The following is an 18,965-nucleotide window of genomic DNA, read 5'->3' as shown; positions in this document are numbered from 1 at the left end:
GCTTCAAGCTTTAGAGGAGGTTCCATAAATTTGAGAACTGTGACCACTTAAATGTGATAAATTGGCAGTTTGCAGACAGTCATGCCTTGGTAACCTGGCAATAAACACAAATGGTTGTGCAACGTAAATACAATCCAGATATTATCACTAATCTCTGTATTGTACTTCTACATATTGATTGTATGTATTGATTGAAAATTAATAAACAAAATAAGCAGAATGATTTTTTTTTTATTAAATATTACAGCCATCTAGACATCATGTACTGTAGTATGAATGGCTGTGGTAAACACTGTGCATAGTGCAGAAAACCATCTTCAAAAATCTGGCATCTCTTGTTACATGTTCTGAGCGAACATCACATTGTTATGTCTCTGTCATTGTAAAGTATATCCTCTCTGCTAAGTATCAGAAAGATCCTCTCTCAGTATCTTGTTAACAGTGACTCCTTTTACAAGCACACAGAAAAGCATCATCCCTCCACAATCCGCTGCAGTATGTTCCCCAGTGCCCCTTTAGCAATCTGCACAGGGGTCTTCTCCTCTTTGTTCTCAATATAAATACTGGCTCCATGCTCCACCAGCAGTTTGGCCGCCTCCACACGCTCCTCATCGCAGGCCAGGTGACTAATGAAAACAAGATGTTTATTATAGTTAAATGTGCTCTATGTCATTTTTCTGGGGTAGAGTCTCCATAGAGATGTTATTGCCCAGAATGTTCCAAAGTATTGCATTAAAGTTATATACCTAGCATTTATTCAGTTTCAACCATTCTCAATGTGAGCAGGGACACCTCTTCACAGATCTGGCATTTAACATAGCCTAACAGTGTCACATGTTTGTGGCATACTGTGGAACACTGCAGGCTACGCAATAACATCTTCATGGACACAAGTAGTTAGAAAGTTATACAGTGCTCCATTAACACCACATTGACAGAGCCAAGGAGACTTACAGTGGTGTGTTGCCCTGGGAGTCCTGTATGTTGGTGGATGCACTCTGTTTGAGCAACAGCTGGATGAGGCGGTAGTTTCCTTTGGCAGCTGCTCGGTGAAGTGGAGTAGAGTCCAATTTGTCTGTGGCGTTGGGGTCTGCTCCGTTTTCTAGTAAAATCCGAGCTATCTACAAAAACAGTTGAAGTGTTTATTATGTATAAAAAAATGCAAGATTTTAACAGTCATGAATCATGAATCATGTACCTCGTATCTGTCTTTTGATGCTGCGTAGTGAAGAGGCGTGCAGCCATTTTGATTGACAGAGTTAAGTTGAGCACCTTTGGAGATCAGAGAGCGCACTATGTCTTCTCTGCCTGCTGAAGCAGCGATGTGGAGAGGGGTCCATGAAGCCTAATAGAAAAACTTACTTTATTTCATAAATTTTTCACTTTGTAAGGAAATTGTTTTTGGATCACAAGTGTACAGAGTGAAAAGCAATAAGAACTATTTTGGGAACCAACTGTATAAATTTTTTCAAAGAGTACCAGTAAAGTGATTTGTATCCATTGACATATATCTTTCAGTTTTTTTGTTTGTTTTTTGAGAAACACAATGCATGGTTTTCTTTGTGGATGGTTTTGTTAAAAGGTCCATCTTGTTTTACAAAGTACAGATAAATCCAATATGTGCAACGGGAGGGTAAGTAAAAATATAGCCCAAGGATGCTAAGGTTAGAGTAAGAGAGCCAGTGAGATTTCTGTAATGAGAGAAGGATGAGAGAAGATGATTCAGAGGATGTGATTAGATGTAGTTAGGCAGATCATATGGTTCATCCTAGTGAAAGGGAACAGACAAAAGGATGAGAGACGCAAGACTTACATCATCTTGGAGATTGACATCAGCCCCCATGTCTAGCAAAAACTCAACAATAGCGGTGTGACCAGCGGAGCAAGCCCAATGCAGCGCAGTTCTGTGGTCCTAAACACATCACAATTTTAGTGTTGTGCTTTTCCTCCAGGTTATTTTAATGCAGCTAGTTGCATATTTGTATAATAGCAGTAATATTTACAAGTTTATAGATTTTGCTGTGTCACGCATACGCATTCATACCTGATCCGTTTTAGAAGCGAGTCTTTTATCTGACAAAATGCATTGCCTTAATTTGTCAAATTGCCCTGTGTATGCGAAATTGCATATCTCTACATTTGATACAGAGCCCTCCATTGAAGTTAATCCCAGAAGATAATTTAAGACAGAAATATTGGATGATAATAGTAATTTGGTTCAGACTTCTGATTTTGAACCGCGATGACTCAGGAATTGAAGATTTCTACTTCCGCATTTTGACGAAAACGATGAAACTCAGCCTTCAAAATAAAACTGATGTTATTACTTTGTTTGTTTTATGATCCACAGTATTCATCTTATTACTTTCTAACGGTATATAACTTTTCATTTACTACATAATCCTCTAAAAATAATTACATATTTTGTTAATATGTCAAAAAAATAATCAAGTTAAGTTTTATTTTAAAGTGTATAATCTTAGTCCAGCGGACGTAATATATGTTTCAAAATGGCTTCATGCTTTTAGCATGAATTTAGGTTTGTAGCATCATTGCTAGTGTTGGTCATTAAAATAAACAGTTAAACAATTCAAAAGTCCAGCAGAAGTCATCTAACCGAAGGATTTAATATTTGATCTGCTATTAAGGTGGTCATGGCGAGTACACTGGTAAGAGCGGTGCTTAAAGCTTCTTCTGACTAGAATTGAATGAAAATTTGGCCTCATAAAAACACAATATTGTGTTCTGTTTAGGATTTCAGGACCCACGTTGACCAGTCGTGCCGATATTCTGAGGAATTTGTCAACATTTACTATGATTGCATGGACAAGAAGAGAAGGGTGAGTTAAGATGAAAGTTGAATGAAAGAAATGAGAAAGCCATTATTGTAGGTGGTGGGTTGCCAGATTATTACACAGACAAAGTTTTTGTGCGTTTCATCTAGTTATTGGCAGACTATAAATTCATTTTGTGTATGGCTTACTTTGACCATACCTCAATTAGTCCACAATTTCAGTTAATATTTCTACCACTCTCACTAGAGTCGGGTTAGGGCAGGACAAAAATGCAGCGCCTGCACTGTGATTAACAAAGACAGTCTGTACTGTATTCATTTAAATAACTATTTCTTGTTGCAGAATTTGACTCGACTATACCTGGACAAAGCCACTCTGGTGTGGAATGGAAACGCAGTGTCCGGACAGGAGGCTCTCGCTGAGTTTTTTGAGTCTCTTCCCTCCAGTGAATTTCAAGTTCTCACATCAGATTGCCAGCCAGTTCACGGTTAGTGCTGACATTTTTCAGACTTGGTTGGGTATGGGTTTTGACGATCCAAATCCAAACATCTAGTCCAGTCTAGTTAAATTCATTAGTTATGTCAGAATTAAATATTCATTGTGGTTCACACAGTCCATCCAGATTACAATATAGATTATAATCTAGAGGCCCATGATTTGGTTGAAAAAACTATGCATCAGTACATCTTGCAGTATTTTGGTTCATGCAACCTTTCGGTGATTGACAGGGAATCTTTTGTTAACCCTGGGTTTTTGTGTTTGTATATTATTATATATTGTACAAAATGTTTTTTTTCTTAGTGACTGTCATGGTTAGATGCCTATCTTTACATTCCTTACAGTACTGATCTGTTTTTTTTGGATATCAGTACTCCTGCTACAAAAAACAATAATTTTCTTTTAAAATTCCTAGATTTTTTTTTTTTTTTTTTTTTAGCTTTGGGTAGCTGAACTTGTTTTCAGTATTGTAGTGATAAATATGGTTAATGTTGCAGTACCTAGATGTATTGACAGTGATATTACTCATGTTGCATAGACTGGAATAATTAAAATTAAGAGCTAATTAGAAATGAATAAACTAACCAATTCCTTACTTTTCTTTCAACACTCTAATTAAACTGACTAGTATTCTTGCAGTCACATCCTGGTAGTTGCTGTGTTTGATTACACTAACAAGTAGATTGATCTTAATGATAAATTTGTATATTTTTAGAACAAGCGACACAAGGCCAGACTACAATGCTCGTGGTAACGTGTGGCCTTGTCAAGTTTGAAGGAAACAAGCAACGTTATTTCAACCAGAATTTTCTTTTAACGGCGCAAGCTTCACCCAACAACGACCAACCAGTGTGGAAGATCGCCAGTGACTGCTTCAGATTTCAGGACTGGAATAGCTGAATTGAACAAATCAATTCCATTCCAATTCTCCATAATTGTTCTTTGTATGCATTTTTATTGTTTTTTTTTTATATAAATATATATAATAAAAAAAAACATAAGAGAACACTTTTATTTTTTGAAAAAACTTGAACAAAGCGCATGTAGATGGAGCAATAATTACAAGTGATTTAAGGAATGAGCAGCTGTGAGATGACAGAAGCAAATCATCCATGACATTTAAAAAATACAAAAGTTCCTGGTGATTTTCTTCTTAAAATGACCAACTGTCAGCTGAGGTTTTGTGCACAGATTGACCCTACATACCAGCAAATAATTTACTGTAGCAATAATATTTACATATAAGTTTGAAGCAGTTTTTTTTTTTTTTTTACACACATAACCAACTTACAACCTCATATAAATACATTTGCTTAACCTTCCTGAGTCATATACACGGTTTGGTGTCACTCAGCAATAAATATATAAATGACCAATGTACAAGAGTAGAATAGACATTTTCCTTTACAAACATGCCAATTGAAATAAATATTTTTCTTCCAATAACCTCATATTAGCAAGACATTTAAGCCACATTTGTAACATTTATGTAAACAATGTCCTTTCCTTAGTTTGCCACTTAACTCTGCTTTATTACACAAAGCACAGCAGATGGAAGGCACAGTAACGCTGAGAAATTTTACAAAAAACACTGCACACATTCTTTGACATGAACTACATTTTGTAAATATTCAATTGAAGTAACACCAAAGCTTTAAATTACAAAGACCAATAATAATCTTGACCTACATAAGGAGTGCTAGGGTACTTCTATTGACCTACAAACCTAGTTCACCAGATGTGGCAGTATGGCAGTCTAGTGCTGGAAATGGTCTCAATATATCCCTCTTCAGTAAGAGATTTGGGCATCTCTTCACATTCAAAGCCATTATGTATACATGCTACACACAATAACATAACAATGTACAAAGTGGGGCTGCACAATATATTGCAAAATGTTGGTATTTACACAAAATTCATAATTATTAAAGATGCACTGCATAGCATTTCTGGTGGAGGATCCTCTACCTACTTGTTCCTATGGAGGTATAAAATAACAGAATGTCAAAAAACATACCAGACAAAAGAAATATTGCACTGGTGGCAGGCTTTCCACTAGAAGTTACATAGTGCACCTTTAATAGACCTTACAGATTAAAACAGATTGTTTAGTTTAAAAAAAAATTATTTTACTAATGGAAGCAGATGTGATTCTAGCTTTTCAATAAACACCTGTTTAGCCATTGATTTTTGACCAAGTTTTGATCAGTGAATGAAACCATTTGTGAGCAGTGACTGGAATTCAATGGCACAACCATAAGCAAAAATTATATCATGCAGCCCCATTTCAAACAAAGCAGCTAATGATATCCTATTATTTCTTCTCCACTGAACTTCTGGAGTCTATGTACAGTACACAAACAGCATTTTAACTTGATATCACTGATTTTTTTTTTTTTTTTTTACAGTGGTATTGGTTGTCATGGAGACATTGCATTGAGTCATTTTCCTCCATACATTCGCTCAATGTGGTGAAGATAGTGGTTCTTCAGCTCTTTCCTCTTCAGCTTGAACGCGTCTGTGACTAAACCAGTTTCAGGGGTCCACGGTTCTGGACTAAGATGGACCTTGACAGGAATTTCAAACCTTTGCAGTTTGACTAGAAAGGAAAGGAATACTCAAAATTAGGTAAAATTGTATTTCAGATTATGAACTTTAAGACTGTTGCCATAACAATTAACTATTCAAAACTAAATATATCTTTTTAACCACTCTCAAAATGACACCATATAACAATGTTTAAAAAATTATTTATAGGCTTCATTAACACCAAGTACAACAAACATTTCGCTTTCAGAGAATCACTAGTGAACATCAGGGCTTAACTAGGTCTGAAATAAGACTAAACCAAAGTATTTCTTAACAAGAACTGAAGCCAAGCAGAGGAAAAAAAGGCCAATTTGAACTGCAGAGGACATTACAACAAATTTTGATAGTCAAAGCCAAAATACTTTGAGTATGTCATCTGCAATGTGCATATATTTGGTAAATCAAGTACTTACTGTTAACAGCGACTTCCTTGATTTGCTTCAGAACTTCTCTCTCCATTTCGGGGTGTGTGCAGATTTCTTCAAAGGTCCCTGTTATTCCTCTTTGTTTAGCCAACTCCATCAGCTTTTTCTGATTTGGCACCACAAAGCTTATCACGTAGTTCTGGTCACTGTCAGGAAAGAGTAAAATTAAAATGTACACATATTTTCCCCCAATCAACAAAATTGTAATTATGTAATTACTGTAATTATTTCATTATCATTATATTAATATGTTCACTTGGCTATGTACACAGTAAAATCAATGGTTGCATTGCCATCTGTGCACATTTTAAGAAAACAGTTAATATTTTATGAAGAATAATAGGTGAAAAAAAAAAAAAATTTTTTTTTAAGTGAATGTCCTTGAAATAACTAATGTGAGAAAGTATATGTTTATTATCATTAGTGTGGGATCCACACACCCTTCTCAGGATTCTTTGTTTGCATATTTGTTCTGACTTTGTGTGGTGTTTAATGTGTTAAGGGTGTGCCTTAATTTCTTTGTGTAATTATTATTGTGTCATATGTCTCACCTGTTTGCATACGCACAAATGTTGTCTATAAGAGCGCAGTTCTTTAGACCAGACTCCACTTTCCCCAGAGAAACATACTCTCCCGCCTGGAGCTTCACCAAGTCCTTTTTACGATCTAGAAAATAGAAGTATGTCAGGTTATACATAAAAGCTTATGAAATTCAGATTGGTTAGAGCAGTTTGCCGAGCTTGCTCAAATCCGTCATGCTTGCCAATTTTTCAAGTGACTTAAATGTGCACTGTGTAACTTTTCTGGTGGAGGGTCCACCACCTGCTCATCTCCATGGAGATATTAACATTTTATCTTGATTATTTCACAGTATGGAAATAAACTTGGTCATCACAATGGAGACAGGTTAATGATCAGAGCTATGGAGAAGCAACCCTGCTCAGGGTAAGAATGCAAGTTTTTAAGTATTTATGAGCCGTACAGCACCTGCAATTGAACAAATACAAAGGAGATATGTTTAATGCCCTACTGTGGAACATTCCAGGCAAAGAAATAAGATCTCCGTGGAGACAAGCAGACCATTTTGGAAGTTACACAGTGCATCTTTTAACACATCCACAGTGGATTCAACACATCATACATACCTACTATCTGCAGACAGCCATCAGGGTGAAACTCTCCAATGTCTCCAGTGCAGAACCATCTCTGTCCTTTCTCATCCACAAAGAAGTCATCATCATTGTTTTCGTGTCTATAATAACCTTGTGTTACGTTGGGGCCCCCGATTAGGACCTCGCCTCTGGGGTTCGGCTTGTCATTGCTGGTGTAGCCTCCTAAAAGGGGAAATGGAGGGGGGAGGGGGACAGCATTAGACCTGTACTAGATCTGTGATTACAACATTCCTGTGGGAGTGTATTATAGTACAGTGTGTTCTAGAGGGTTTATAAGCCACACCTTCTGCCCAGTCCCGGAGCTGGATTTCACAGCAAATAAGAGGAGCCCCAACGCGACCGGTGCTGATGTCAGCAACTGGAACATAATGAATATTAGCAAATTATTAGCAAATATTAAAAAGAATAAAAATTGTTTTAAAAACTATTCAAGTAGTGAAAAAACAAGCTTTCTTCATAATTTCATTCATTTTGGAGAACATTTTTACACTGCATTTAACTTTTTTAAAAAAAAATCGCTTCATGAGTGCGTATATATGCGCTTGAGTATCCCAGTTGTGGTTATTTGATTCTATGACAGTGCGCCTTATAATCCAGAGCGCCTAATAGTGCAGAAAAGACGGTATCCTATTTTTTCTGAGCGCATGTAAACACCATATCCAGAATACACACTCAGTGACTTTTTAGGAAGAAGCTGTAGGAAATAAGAGGTTTGGTATGGAAGTGAAATACTAGCTGTGGTAGTCCTAATCCTAGTAGTGTTACTTGTAGTACACTAGTAGTAGGTGTAGCAGTATTAGCAATGGAAAATAAACAAATGTATTATGCAAATTCCCAGAAAAACTTACAATCAGTACTATTCCATTCTAAACAAGTGACCATTCTTTGCAGTATCCGTACTTTTACTTGATTCAACCTCTCGATTACCTTCAGTGATGGTGCCCGCTCCACAGGTCTCGGTGAGGCCATAGCCCTGTCCCACAGGGCAACAGAAGCACACGTTCATGAACCTCTGAGTGGCAGGAGACAGAGGGGCACCTCCAGACAGCATCATTCGCACCTCTCCCCCCAAAAGCTTCTTCACTTTACGGAATAGCAGACTGCATACAAGAACAAGAGAAATAGTTATAAGAAAAATACATGAAATGGGCCCTAGACATTTAGAGAAAACAAGGCACTCCTATGAGTTTGCTGCACAATATTTTTGGCAAGAATGCAACGATGTTTGTATCCATGGGTTTCAGCATTTTGTTACCGTATATACACAGTTTGGAGGACTTTTTCCCCCATTCAAAAAATATCTATTATTTTGGATTGTTAATCACTATGGCAACGGTGCAAATGTCTTGTCATTCTGAAACCTTCGATAGAACCCTTTCTGAAATCAATAAGCACTTTTATAGATCTTGCCAGTGTGATTCAATATGAGATGCAAAACAATATTGACATTTGTAGCTGTGTACAGCTGTGTACTGCCCTCTACATGTTGCCTTGGCAGCATTGACAGATGGCTCAAATGTAGAGTGCTAACTTTCCTACATGGATCAATAAGTGCACTGTGACCCCAATTATCGAACAGTCACTTACGCATTACAAAGAGGTGCGTCATATCCTCTCTTGATCTGCTCCAGCTTGTACTTATACCCCAGTGTGAACAGTGTCTTCTGAACGTAGCTCATTTCCTGCACCTTACTCATAACATTTTTGTTTATACGGTCCATTATTTCCTAAAAGAAAACAGGGTCAATAGGATTAGGTAATTTCATTCAAGTTCAGATGTCTAATCAACATGTGAATAACTCAATTAAAACTATAACGAAGATTAGATTTGATGTGACGGGGAAAGGGGCTCTTACAGGCACAGCTGCCATCAGGGTGGGCCGGAGGACACTGCAGTCTCCTTTGCTTCCTTTCTTGATCTTTGTCGACTGAAACAGGAAGAGAAATGCTTAGCAAATGCTATGATGATTGTGCCTCATGTGTTTGTGTGTTAACATACATAACTTTTTTGAGTAAATTGTACTCAATATTCACACATCAGTGCAATTTGGCATAGATAGTCATCTTTTTCTATTCCGTTAGCACCTTTTTAAAGTAAATGTGTTTCAGTCTCGTGTATAGATTGCTAATTTAGTAATATTATTAAAAATATGCACAATCCAGCTTTTTCTATTCCATTAACAATAGATACTTTGCTGAGACTGAAACACATTTACTTTAAAGGTGCACTGTTCAACCTTTCTTGTGGAGGGACTGCCACCGGCTTGTCTCCATGGAGATATTACTGTTTTGCCTTGATTATCCCACAATGAAAATAAATTTGATAATCACAATGGACACAATTTAATGCTGATCATTAACTATCTATGGAGAAGCAAGCCTGCACATGGTAAGAATTAATGTTTCTCAAAGTATTTTTGAGCTGTACAACATCTGCAATTGAGTAAACACAAGGCCGATACGTTTTAATACCTTACTGTGGAACATCTCATGCAAAGAAAGAACATATACATGGAGACAAGCGTGTAGCCGTCCATCCACCTTATAAGTTACATAATGCTTTTAAAACTAATAATTTCTGATAATGTACCTACTATTTATTCCCCCAGAAATTATTCAACTGATTTCACCTGCCCTTTATTTACTTCTGATTGCCACCAACCCACACTTCTATTCTTAAGTAGGAATTTCATTAATTTCATATGAAACAGGTTTATTTATTCAATGTTCAGGTGCACTAGCATGTCAACACTGCAAAATGACTCTGTATATAATTTATCTGCTGTTGAAATCAGCAGTCCTCCACAAAAATCACAACTGGAAAAACAGCCACACATACAGTAGTTGCAGCACTCATGGCAACTTCCTGAATAAGATAGAACTGTATTGTGAAATAAAAGTTAAAACAATATGACACAGTACAGGCTTTGACTGGCATAACCCTTAACACATATACAGGATCTGATTGGACTGGTGGATTATTTTAGGTCTTACTCTTTTCAAATGATATTGAGCAATTTTGTTACGCTCATCTTCCCCGATTGATTTGTAATAGGCCTGTTAACATTTCCAGTAATCTTTATCTTATCAATAACAGAAAATTAAATCAAACACTGTGACTTGAGTGTAAGTGTGATTAGTAAGATACAAAATATTTTCCATTATTTGTACCTGGTCTGACAGAGTTTGAGGGGAGGAATATCCGATTCGACATCCATATGTAACACAGGAGATTTCAGCAGTCATCTCCAGGACATGAGCCAGGGGCAGATAGGCAATGTATGTGTCTTTAGGCCTGTCGAAACACACCACTACTTAGAAACAAGCCCTACGATTTTCACCTCAGCATTTTCAGTTCACGTTTCACTAGAATCATGTGTAAATAATTGTCTGTGTACATTTCTTTAGCAAGAGCCATACATGGCATTTTTATTTCCATTTAAATCCAACCCAGACATTTGCAATATAGTAGGGGTATCAACAAAACTTAAAGATTTTACACTTTTGGTGGATTATCCTGATTACAATAAACAAAGACAATTATGTGGTACATAAATGTTATGGTTGAGGCATCAAAATAACTTTTTGTGATGTATTTAAGGATAAACAGGTATCAAATTTTAAAGCTTGATTATTTTAAGATGTGTGAATCTTAACAATGAGGTTCATGCCTTGAAATGAAGAAAACTAATTTGTCAATAAATGTATTTATCACATATGTTTATAATGCAGTAATTTACCATAAAAATAGTAACTTTTTCAAAAATGAAGTTCATTTGGTAATCATTTACCTGTGTTATGGATTTTAAACAAAAGTCATATAAGTGTAATATATTTGTCATGTACTCACCCAAGTTCAGGGATGCGCTCGCACTGTCCTGTCATCCCAGCGATCAAGTTACTGTGAATGATCATGACTCCTTTGGGGCGCCCCGTGGACCCGCTCGTGTACATCACCACAGCCAGGTCTGAGGGCTGAGGCTTCACTATGGGCCTCTCCACTGCAAAGGTAATAGGTAAGTTTGTCAGATGCTCTTCTTTTTGCAACAAGCAACACTATTATAATAACACTATTGTAAAATGTAATTAAATTATAAAAAATACATAAAAGAAATCAGAATTTAAAAAAAGGAATTGTAATCTATGTTTAGTCCATTAATCCAAAGCATATTATGCCTGTTTATTTGTAACAAAGTAGACACTGTTTTATAAACGTGCTTTATCCAATTCCCAGTGTTGTCACACTTCTAAAGAAAATCCATGTAAATAGGACAATACACACGGTTTTCAGGCAGCGTTCCCAGATCTCTGACAGACTGCATGCTGTGAATGGAGAGTCCTGCTGGGTATCCGTCTGTGTTCATTTTCTTTTGGTCGACGTAAATCACATGTTTCAGTTTAGGGATTTGAGGGAGGACATTCTGAAACAAGAAATTGACAGATTAGAATTGATATATGTTGATTTATTCAGTGATTCAGTGAAAAGCATATTGATTTCATATGGAATTTTTACTAAACACCTTAGTGACACAAATCTCTATATTTAGAATAGGAAATGACAATGCATTAAAATTATTTTGGGGGGGTCAATATTTATCATGTGCACATTTTCTTTCCATTACTGGGAAATGTATTATATATTTTTATACTACACTAATAATATGTAGTAAAATAATGCCCATTTGCACTTTTGGGCAAAGTAATGTTTGCATGTCAAATCAAGAGCACAATGTGACACTGTGTATGCAAAGATAACTCTTTTGATAATGTTCAAAGGAACTCACTATAGATAACTGCACGCATCTAAACAAACAAACTTTTGTTCCCCACACACGTTATCAGTGTTTTGATGAGCGTACTTTGAGTCGAGTCTCCAACAGCTCTACACTGGTGATGAGATGAGTAACGCCGGTCTCATTCAGTCCAAAGGCGATGGCATCCTCTCCCAAAGTGGCATAGAAAGTGACCACTAAAACAAAGATTATAAGCACTTGTTTACCGTTACTGTACTGTACTAAGCAAATGTGAGGTTTAGTAAATCTTATCTGACCTTAAAACAAATGATCTAAAAGAATTCTGTAACTTTGTATAAACTCTGTAAAAATTCTGTCAACAGTTTAAATTTCAGGAAGACACAAGGTTTACCCTGTTAACATGCTTTTTAAACAAATCATTTGTATGTCTACTTTTTGAACATCCAGGAATGTTTTACTGATTCTGTATTCACCAAATATAAAAATGTTAAACGTGCACTATGAACTTTTCAACTGGGGATGCAGACTGCTTGAAAGGTTTGACAGTATTAACACTCTTATTGGTTTAATAATAAGTGCAAAGAACATGCATTCTTACATTTAAAGCATATAGTGGAACACAAAACAACATCCCCAAAAAGAAACTACATTTCAATTTATTTATGTATTTATTTTGGATAGCCTCTTGAGATGTATCATGTCTTTTTCAAGGGGGTCCTTCCCTCCACCAAAATACTACCTTGTGTACCTTTAATACAGGTTACAATGTTCGTATTCTTTAGTCTTAAATCCTTCTATTTTCTTCACAGTGCATCAGAAATAACTAAGTCACTTAAAACATGTGATGCTTTTACTGACATGTATTTAGTATTTCTATTGAACTTACGGGGAAAGTTTCGCCTGAAGCACGTCTGGGCGGTGATCATCCATTCGGCACGGGTCTCACAGAAGATGGCAATGCTGCTTTTGGGCTTTTGTCCGAGAGCTGCCAGTCCACTGCCGAACTCAGTCGCAATCGTGTCCACTTCATTATAGGAAAGCCATTTATAGTCTCCAAGGATCAACTACAAGCAAGAGAAGTATGTTATGGGATATATACAGACCGTCACGTTTATCAGTAATGTGGATCAATAAATAAGAATCAGTAAATCTGCTATTCCACCTACAAGATTTTGGCATGTTCGAAGTGGTTCTGGTTTGGTTCTAGTTAATAATAGTTGGTACTAGTTTAGACCTAGATTAGTTCCAGTCTAGTCTTAATTTTGAAAAGGTGTGTGATTACACATTAAAACAAAATTACTATACTTTAGTTGCTGCAGCTACAGGGTCAATATAATAACTTACATACAAAGTTCTACAAATAAAATACATTTGTAAAGAACCAGAACCAGCATTATATTCTTCAGTGATTTGTACTACAGAAAGGTGTCTGTTATATGGGACAGTATGGACCTGCTGTCATTGGTTTGCTAAGTTCTCTTCTTTCAACCAATTCTGGTCAATACTGACCTGAAATTATCCCTTGTCAAACTCATTTCTTTTCCCATTTTCCTACATTTAAGTTAACACATTAACTTTGGATAAAAGATTAACTTTATGCCATGTTAAAAATGAGGTTTTAGAAATTAACTTCATAAACAACATACTATAAAGTCACAATGTATCTTAATTATTATAGTCTGTTACTGTCTGATTCTCTATTGTTGAATAGTTCACAAAAAGGTAATGTAAAGCAAATTATGCCAAAGCAAGCAATATTTTATTAAAAGAGTTTGCTTACCTTTTTAAATACCTTTCCACTAGGTTGCACTTCATTCTCCTCACTGAGTACATCTCTGGTACCAAGGCAGAACGAGGACCCAAATCTCTCCACAGCATGGTTAAAAAGCTTATCGAGTGTATCTTTGCCTGCGAAGTCCTCTTTGGCCAGGGACTCAAAATGATCAACACTTCGATAGGGACCCTCTGTCAGTCCTGTGGTAGACTTGGCCTTGGTCCGGCAAGATTGGATCTTCTTCTGCCCCGCGCCGGTGATGTAGTACCAGGGCAAGAAGGAGATGACTGACCAAAGCCAAATAATGAGGTAGATGGGGAGCAACAGTAAGTATTGTAAACCGGAGTCTGGCTTGAGACCCATAATTTTAATGATGGTGTGGAAGAGAGCTCAGGCAAGTAGTGCGAGGTGGGGTTTAAGTCTTGAAGGTCTTTGAGGTGTTTGGAGAGAGTGTGCAAATTGGGAAACTTTATGACAAACAGGAAACGCCCCCTCTGAGTCATCAACTTTAGAATCTGTGACGAAAAAGGAAAACTGCTCCACAGCCGTTCGGATGGTACACCTAAAATCACACAAAACACAGAAAAAAAATGCATGGAGTGATACAAGCATGGAATGAAAACAAAAGTACATGAGGAAGTGAGTAAGACTAGTTTGGTTTCTGTGCAAAAATAGCTGAGCCAGAAAATTTCTAAAAACAATTAACACCAGTATCACATTTGGAGTACTGTGAAATTCTGCCATGTTTTTTACATTTTAGATTGGACTTACCGTTTTTTTAACTAAAGATCCTCTGCCAAAACAGTTTGTTCTTAAACAATAAATTGACAAAGATGTTATGTGGATCTCTTCAAGGATTAACAGAGCAATGTCAACAAAACTGTGTCCTATGGTGAGACTGTCCATCAGCCAATGGCCACAGCCCTGCAAGAGAAGAGGATCTCGACTCTGTCAACCAATGACAACACTGGAGCTCACCCCACAGTGCGGCCGGCTAAAAGGCCACTCTAGGTCAAACTGAACCCACCAACATCCTCCCTCACAATGACGTGAATCTAAAATAATGGTGATTGAATCAAGCACTACCCTGTTCCCGATTTTCCACCATTTTACCTAATTACACCCTTGTGATAAAACCATTTCAAATCAGCAAAGGTACACAGAGACATGTCTGTGCGCTAATCAAGTGACTGAAGAATGATGCAGTCAGTAGCAATCACGTGAGATTGTTACGACCACTTACTTTGATGTTGCAAGAAATGTGACACATACTCCTATCGAAATACACGTACTGGACAAGTACAAGTAACGTAAAGATCTTGCATAAAAGGCATCCGGTACAAAATGATTCATAATTGTGAATCACACTCGGCTGCGTCACCTGTCAAAATCATCCAGATTTTAAAAGGATTTATCATGGACTACATTAATTACATAGCGACTATTCACGTTGAATTGAATGATTAAATCTAATTGCGGAATTGCAGCAAGTCGAGTCTGATCTGATGGAAGTTTTGTTGTGAAACTAAACATCGTTCTAATTCGCTAGCTATAACGCAATATCGCTATGTACCATTAAATGGTTAATTTATATTTATATTATGTATATATGTTTATTGAAGCGAATCGTTTTTATTCTCACATATAAGATTTTATGGCGCGTTCCTCACAACGAATGGCGCTATATGACAAAAGCCCCAGCGCACACACATGCTCATGATGGCATCACCGAGCGGCAACATGTCCACATCTGCCGTTAAAGGACGCGAGACAACACCGGGCGCTCACGTCAACAAACATCTCAAGTTAATAATAATGTGCTTACCGCGGCCTCTAGTAAGTGATACCCAGCCTTAACTGGCACCTACACAGCAGGCTTTCCTACCTTGGCTTGAGCGCAGAAATCCCGGTCAGTGTGCCCCAGTGTCGGCGGCGCTGAGAATGACCGACAGTAACCTCCGCCCCTCCGCCGCTGAATACAGCGAACCCGGAACTATCACGTCATCTGATTCCATATTTCTAGGCCAATCAGAATCCGCGCCGGATCTGCCCTATTTTCCCTTACGTCTGCTTACGTCTGTCATGTCTTTTATTTCTTCTAACAACAAACAGGCCTGTGAGTACATCGCATTATACAATCAACAGAAGCATCACGCAGAGCCAGAGGCATACTAAAACGTAACACGAATAAGTACTCATGGGTTAGATTTTTTTAGCCTAAAAACCTAGAAACTAAAAAACCTTAATTGCACATCAGTGACACCTGCAACGGTCCAGTGAGCTATGAGGTCAGGCTGGCTCAAGGACTTGAGGAGGGCAGGTTTTTCCCGAAAGAGTAAAAGCCAGCCCATATAAAGGGAAGAAAAGAAAATAATGAAATCATTAGTTACTCATTAGTATGCTGGACTAAAATAAAGCCAAAGTAATTTAGAAATAATTTTGACACGTAATATAAAATACAAAAAACAAGCCTACCGTATTAGTCATAGGTCCCAGTGTTTGTTTGTGCATGTTGTAGACCTATATTTAGCCCATTCTTGTTTATAAACTGTGGGCCTTTTAAGCTTCTTTAAAGGACTTTACTGCTTGACAGCCCTTCCCCCATGGATTTATTGCTTTGCCTACAATTTTCCATATTATGACATTAAACTTAAAACAGTAAGGTACAGGTGTTTTATTACAATAAATAAATCAATAACAACCTGTAACTTGCCTGTCGCATTCCTTGTTTGTCTCCATAGATATACAGTCCCTGACAAAAGTCTTGTCGCTTATCCATTTTGTAGAAACAAAAGCTTATAACTTGACTTTAAATTAATCGATTGGTTTTAGAAATGTCTCATATGAAAGCTAAAACCCTCCCAAATTATGCTCAATAAACTAAAATAAATTTGCTTCACTGAAAAAAGATTGATCATTTAATGAACACAGAAAGGTCAGATTTTGGCAAGACAAACATTTTGTCGCCTACAGAAAATTGAACAAATAATTTACTTCAAATACAAAAATATGTTGCATAACGTCAGTGAATTAAGTAGTGGTGCTGTGAGATCCATATTTAATATCTTGTATGATTTCCATGAGCTTCAAGGACTGCATCCATGCGGTTCAACAATGATTCATACAATTTGTTGATGAAGTCATCAGGAATAGCAAAGAAAGCGTCTTACATGCCTCCCAGAGTTCATCAAGATTCTTTGGTTTTGCCTTCCATGCTTCCTCTTTCATTCTACCCCAGACATGCTCAATGATGTTCATGTCTGGTGACTGGGCTGGCCAGTCCTGGAGCACCTTGATCTTCTTCACCTTGAGAAACTTTGATGTCGAGATAGAATTATGCGATGGAGCACCATCCTGCTGCAAATTTTACCCCTTTTATGGTTGGGAATGTAAGAGGTAGCTAATATGTCTTGATATTTTAGGTTATTGATATTGCCTTCCACCCTGCAAATGTCTCGCACACCCCCATACTGGATGTAACCCCAGGCCATGATTTTTCCGCCACCAAACTTAACTGTTTTCTGGGTGAATCTTGGATCCATGTAGGCTCCAGTAGGCTCCAGTAGGTCTCCTGCAATATTTGTGGCAGCTGTGATGTAATTCAATCGAGGATTCATCTGAGAAATCCACCTTCTGCCACTTTTCCAGTGTCCATCCTTTTAGCAGGTTGTGGGCCTTGGCAAATGCCACACGTTTTTTTAATTGCCTTTTGTTTAGTGCTGGTTTCTGTGCACTGATTCGACCATGGAGGCCATTTCGAGACAGAATTCTACAAACTGTTCAGGTTGACACAGGGACTTGAGGTGACCAGGCCTGGTGGAGTCTGCTGCAGTGGAAAAGGGGCTGGCCGTGGATTTTCGAATCAACAAACGGTCCTCCCGAGCAGTTGTCTCGCGGGGTCTGCTGGACCTGGGCTTGTCAAAAACATCTCCAGTCATTTCAGATCTTTTTCTTATTCTTTGTACTTGACGCTGAGACACATTGAAGGTGTCAGCCACCTCAGCAGTGGATCTGGTCTTCAGCCTCTTGATAATTAATGCTTTGGTCTCAGGGTGGATCTTAGGCATGTTGTCAGAGGTCAAGTTGCAGCTGATGTGAAGGTCTGGTGTGCTGGGGGTCTTTTTATACACACCCACTAACTGATTGATCAGTAACTGACCACAGGTGAGGCTGTAATCTAGGATTGGGTGCATCATATAACAAGGTGACAAGACTTTTGTCTTGCAAAAAAATCTGACCTTTCTGTGTTCATTAAATGATCAATCTTTTTTCAGTGAAGCAAATTTATTTTAGTATATTGAGCATAATTTGGGAGGGTTTTAGCTTTCATATGAGACATTTCTAAAACCAATCGATTAATTTAAAGTCAGGTTATAAGCTTTTGTTTCTACAAAATGGATAAGCGACAAGACTTTTGTCAGGGACTGTAGATAATGGCATACTGTGAAACATTCTAAAGATTCTAAAGCATCTCTATGGAGACAAGGTGATGAACCTTTTACCAGAAAAGTTATAGTGCTCCTGTAAGAGTGTTTAGGCATAGATTTTTTCCCCTTTGTTAATACATAACTAAGACTAGCAGTTACCAAAAGTACTCTGTATGTCCCTGCATGTGGTCTGAATCACGGTGGAGTTTTTTGTTTTGTTTTTAATACACAACTCACAACATTCAGCATATTAACAGTAATGTCGTCTGCCATCTCTGCTAATAGGCCTCTAGTCTACTGAATGTTATTATCTGAAACCATCTGAAAAATGTATTTCTGAATTCTAGCCAATATGATGTCCTTCAGTCACAGTACACTCATATTTTGTCAGGGTACAATTAGATTAGATTTGTATCATAATTTGAGGTGGGGGACTTTAGTGTGGAAATGTAGGCTATTTAAGCAAATCTATCTCCCTAATGCCCTACTTATTTAATTGATCAATAAAAACTCTTACACAACAAGGTGAGT

General features: G+C 37.4%; 3 protein-coding genes and 1 long non-coding RNA gene across 6 annotated transcripts; 2 read left to right on the top strand and 2 right to left on the bottom strand.

Annotated features, from left to right (window-relative positions):
* Positions 1-215: 215 nt before the first annotated feature.
* psmd10 (proteasome 26S subunit, non-ATPase 10) lies at positions 216-2,272 on the bottom strand. The gene is made up of 5 exons (XM_020922558.2): positions 2,045-2,272; positions 1,814-1,912; positions 1,199-1,345; positions 955-1,121; positions 216-626 (listed from the first exon to the last, which is right to left on the bottom strand). The coding sequence occupies exons 1-5, from the start codon at positions 2,156-2,158 to the stop codon at positions 473-475; spliced, it is 681 nt and encodes a 226-aa protein (XP_020778217.1). The 5' UTR covers positions 2,159-2,272; the 3' UTR covers positions 216-472.
* A 214-nt stretch (positions 2,273-2,486) lies between these two features.
* On the top strand, positions 2,487-4,299 carry nxt2 (nuclear transport factor 2-like export factor 2). Its single transcript, XM_020922559.2, has 4 exons — positions 2,487-2,669; positions 2,754-2,840; positions 3,138-3,282; positions 4,009-4,299. The coding sequence occupies exons 1-4, from the start codon at positions 2,655-2,657 to the stop codon at positions 4,191-4,193; spliced, it is 432 nt and encodes a 143-aa protein (XP_020778218.1). The 5' UTR covers positions 2,487-2,654; the 3' UTR covers positions 4,194-4,299.
* Positions 4,292-16,031, bottom strand: acsl4a (acyl-CoA synthetase long chain family member 4a). 3 transcript variants are annotated; one of them, XM_055159665.1, is made up of 16 exons: positions 15,893-15,936; positions 14,779-14,931; positions 14,014-14,569; positions 13,120-13,297; positions 12,339-12,448; positions 11,762-11,900; positions 11,330-11,480; positions 10,651-10,774; positions 9,336-9,407; positions 9,067-9,206; positions 8,407-8,579; positions 7,763-7,837; positions 7,453-7,641; positions 6,859-6,973; positions 6,296-6,453; positions 4,292-5,892 (listed from the first exon to the last, which is right to left on the bottom strand). In XM_055159665.1, exons 3-16 carry the CDS (start codon positions 14,368-14,370, stop codon positions 5,735-5,737), a joined length of 2,139 nt encoding a protein of 712 aa, XP_055015640.1. In that variant the 5' UTR covers positions 14,371-14,569; positions 14,779-14,931; positions 15,893-15,936; the 3' UTR covers positions 4,292-5,734. The 3 variants fall into 3 exon arrangements, with proteins under 3 accessions (XP_055015640.1, XP_020778203.1, XP_020778205.1); XM_020922544.2 differs by lacking the exon at positions 14,779-14,931 and having other exon boundaries at positions 15,893-16,031; XM_020922546.2 differs by lacking the exon at positions 14,779-14,931 and having other exon boundaries at positions 15,833-15,954.
* LOC129410743 (uncharacterized) lies at positions 5,802-7,488 on the top strand. The gene is made up of 3 exons (XR_008633010.1): positions 5,802-5,921; positions 7,179-7,252; positions 7,353-7,488. It is a non-coding gene; the product is annotated as an uncharacterized LOC129410743 (long non-coding RNA).
* Positions 16,032-18,965: the final 2,934 nt, after the last annotated feature.

The sequence above is a fragment of the Boleophthalmus pectinirostris genome, unplaced genomic scaffold (genome assembly GCF_026225935.1).
Source record: "Boleophthalmus pectinirostris isolate CB_2022bp ecotype Guang Dong unplaced genomic scaffold, ASM2622593v1 HiC_scaffold_23, whole genome shotgun sequence".
NCBI lineage: Eukaryota > Metazoa > Chordata > Actinopteri > Gobiiformes > Gobiidae > Boleophthalmus > Boleophthalmus pectinirostris.
This window is presented reverse-complemented; position numbering and strand designations above follow the sequence as displayed.

Bases quoted from the DNA above. Each gene is read 5' to 3' on its own strand.
- nxt2 (XM_020922559.2), top strand. The intron at 2,841-3,137 runs GTGAGTTAAGAT...TTCTTGTTGCAG, and splicing joins GCATGGACAAGAAGAGAAGG to AATTTGACTCGACTATACCT. The intron at 3,283-4,008 runs GTTAGTGCTGAC...GTATATTTTTAG, and splicing joins AGATTGCCAGCCAGTTCACG to AACAAGCGACACAAGGCCAG.
- psmd10 (XM_020922558.2), bottom strand. From the start codon at position 2,158: ATGGAGGGCTCTGTATCAAATGTAGAGATATGCAATTTCGCATACACA. The intron at 1,913-2,044 runs GTATGAATGCGT...TGATGTGTTTAG, and splicing joins TCGCTTCTAAAACGGATCAG to GACCACAGAACTGCGCTGCA. The intron at 627-954 runs GTAAGTCTCCTT...TGTTTTCATTAG, and splicing joins TCCCAGGGCAACACACCACT to TCACCTGGCCTGCGATGAGG.
- acsl4a (XM_020922544.2), bottom strand. From the start codon at position 14,370: ATGGGTCTCAAGCCAGACTCCGGTTTACAATACTTACTGTTGCTCCCC. The intron at 13,298-14,013 runs GTAAGCAAACTC...TCTTGCTTGTAG, and splicing joins GTGGAAAGGTATTTAAAAAG to TTGATCCTTGGAGACTATAA. The intron at 8,580-9,066 runs GTAAGTGACTGT...TCTTGTATGCAG, and splicing joins GACGCACCTCTTTGTAATGC to TCTGCTATTCCGTAAAGTGA.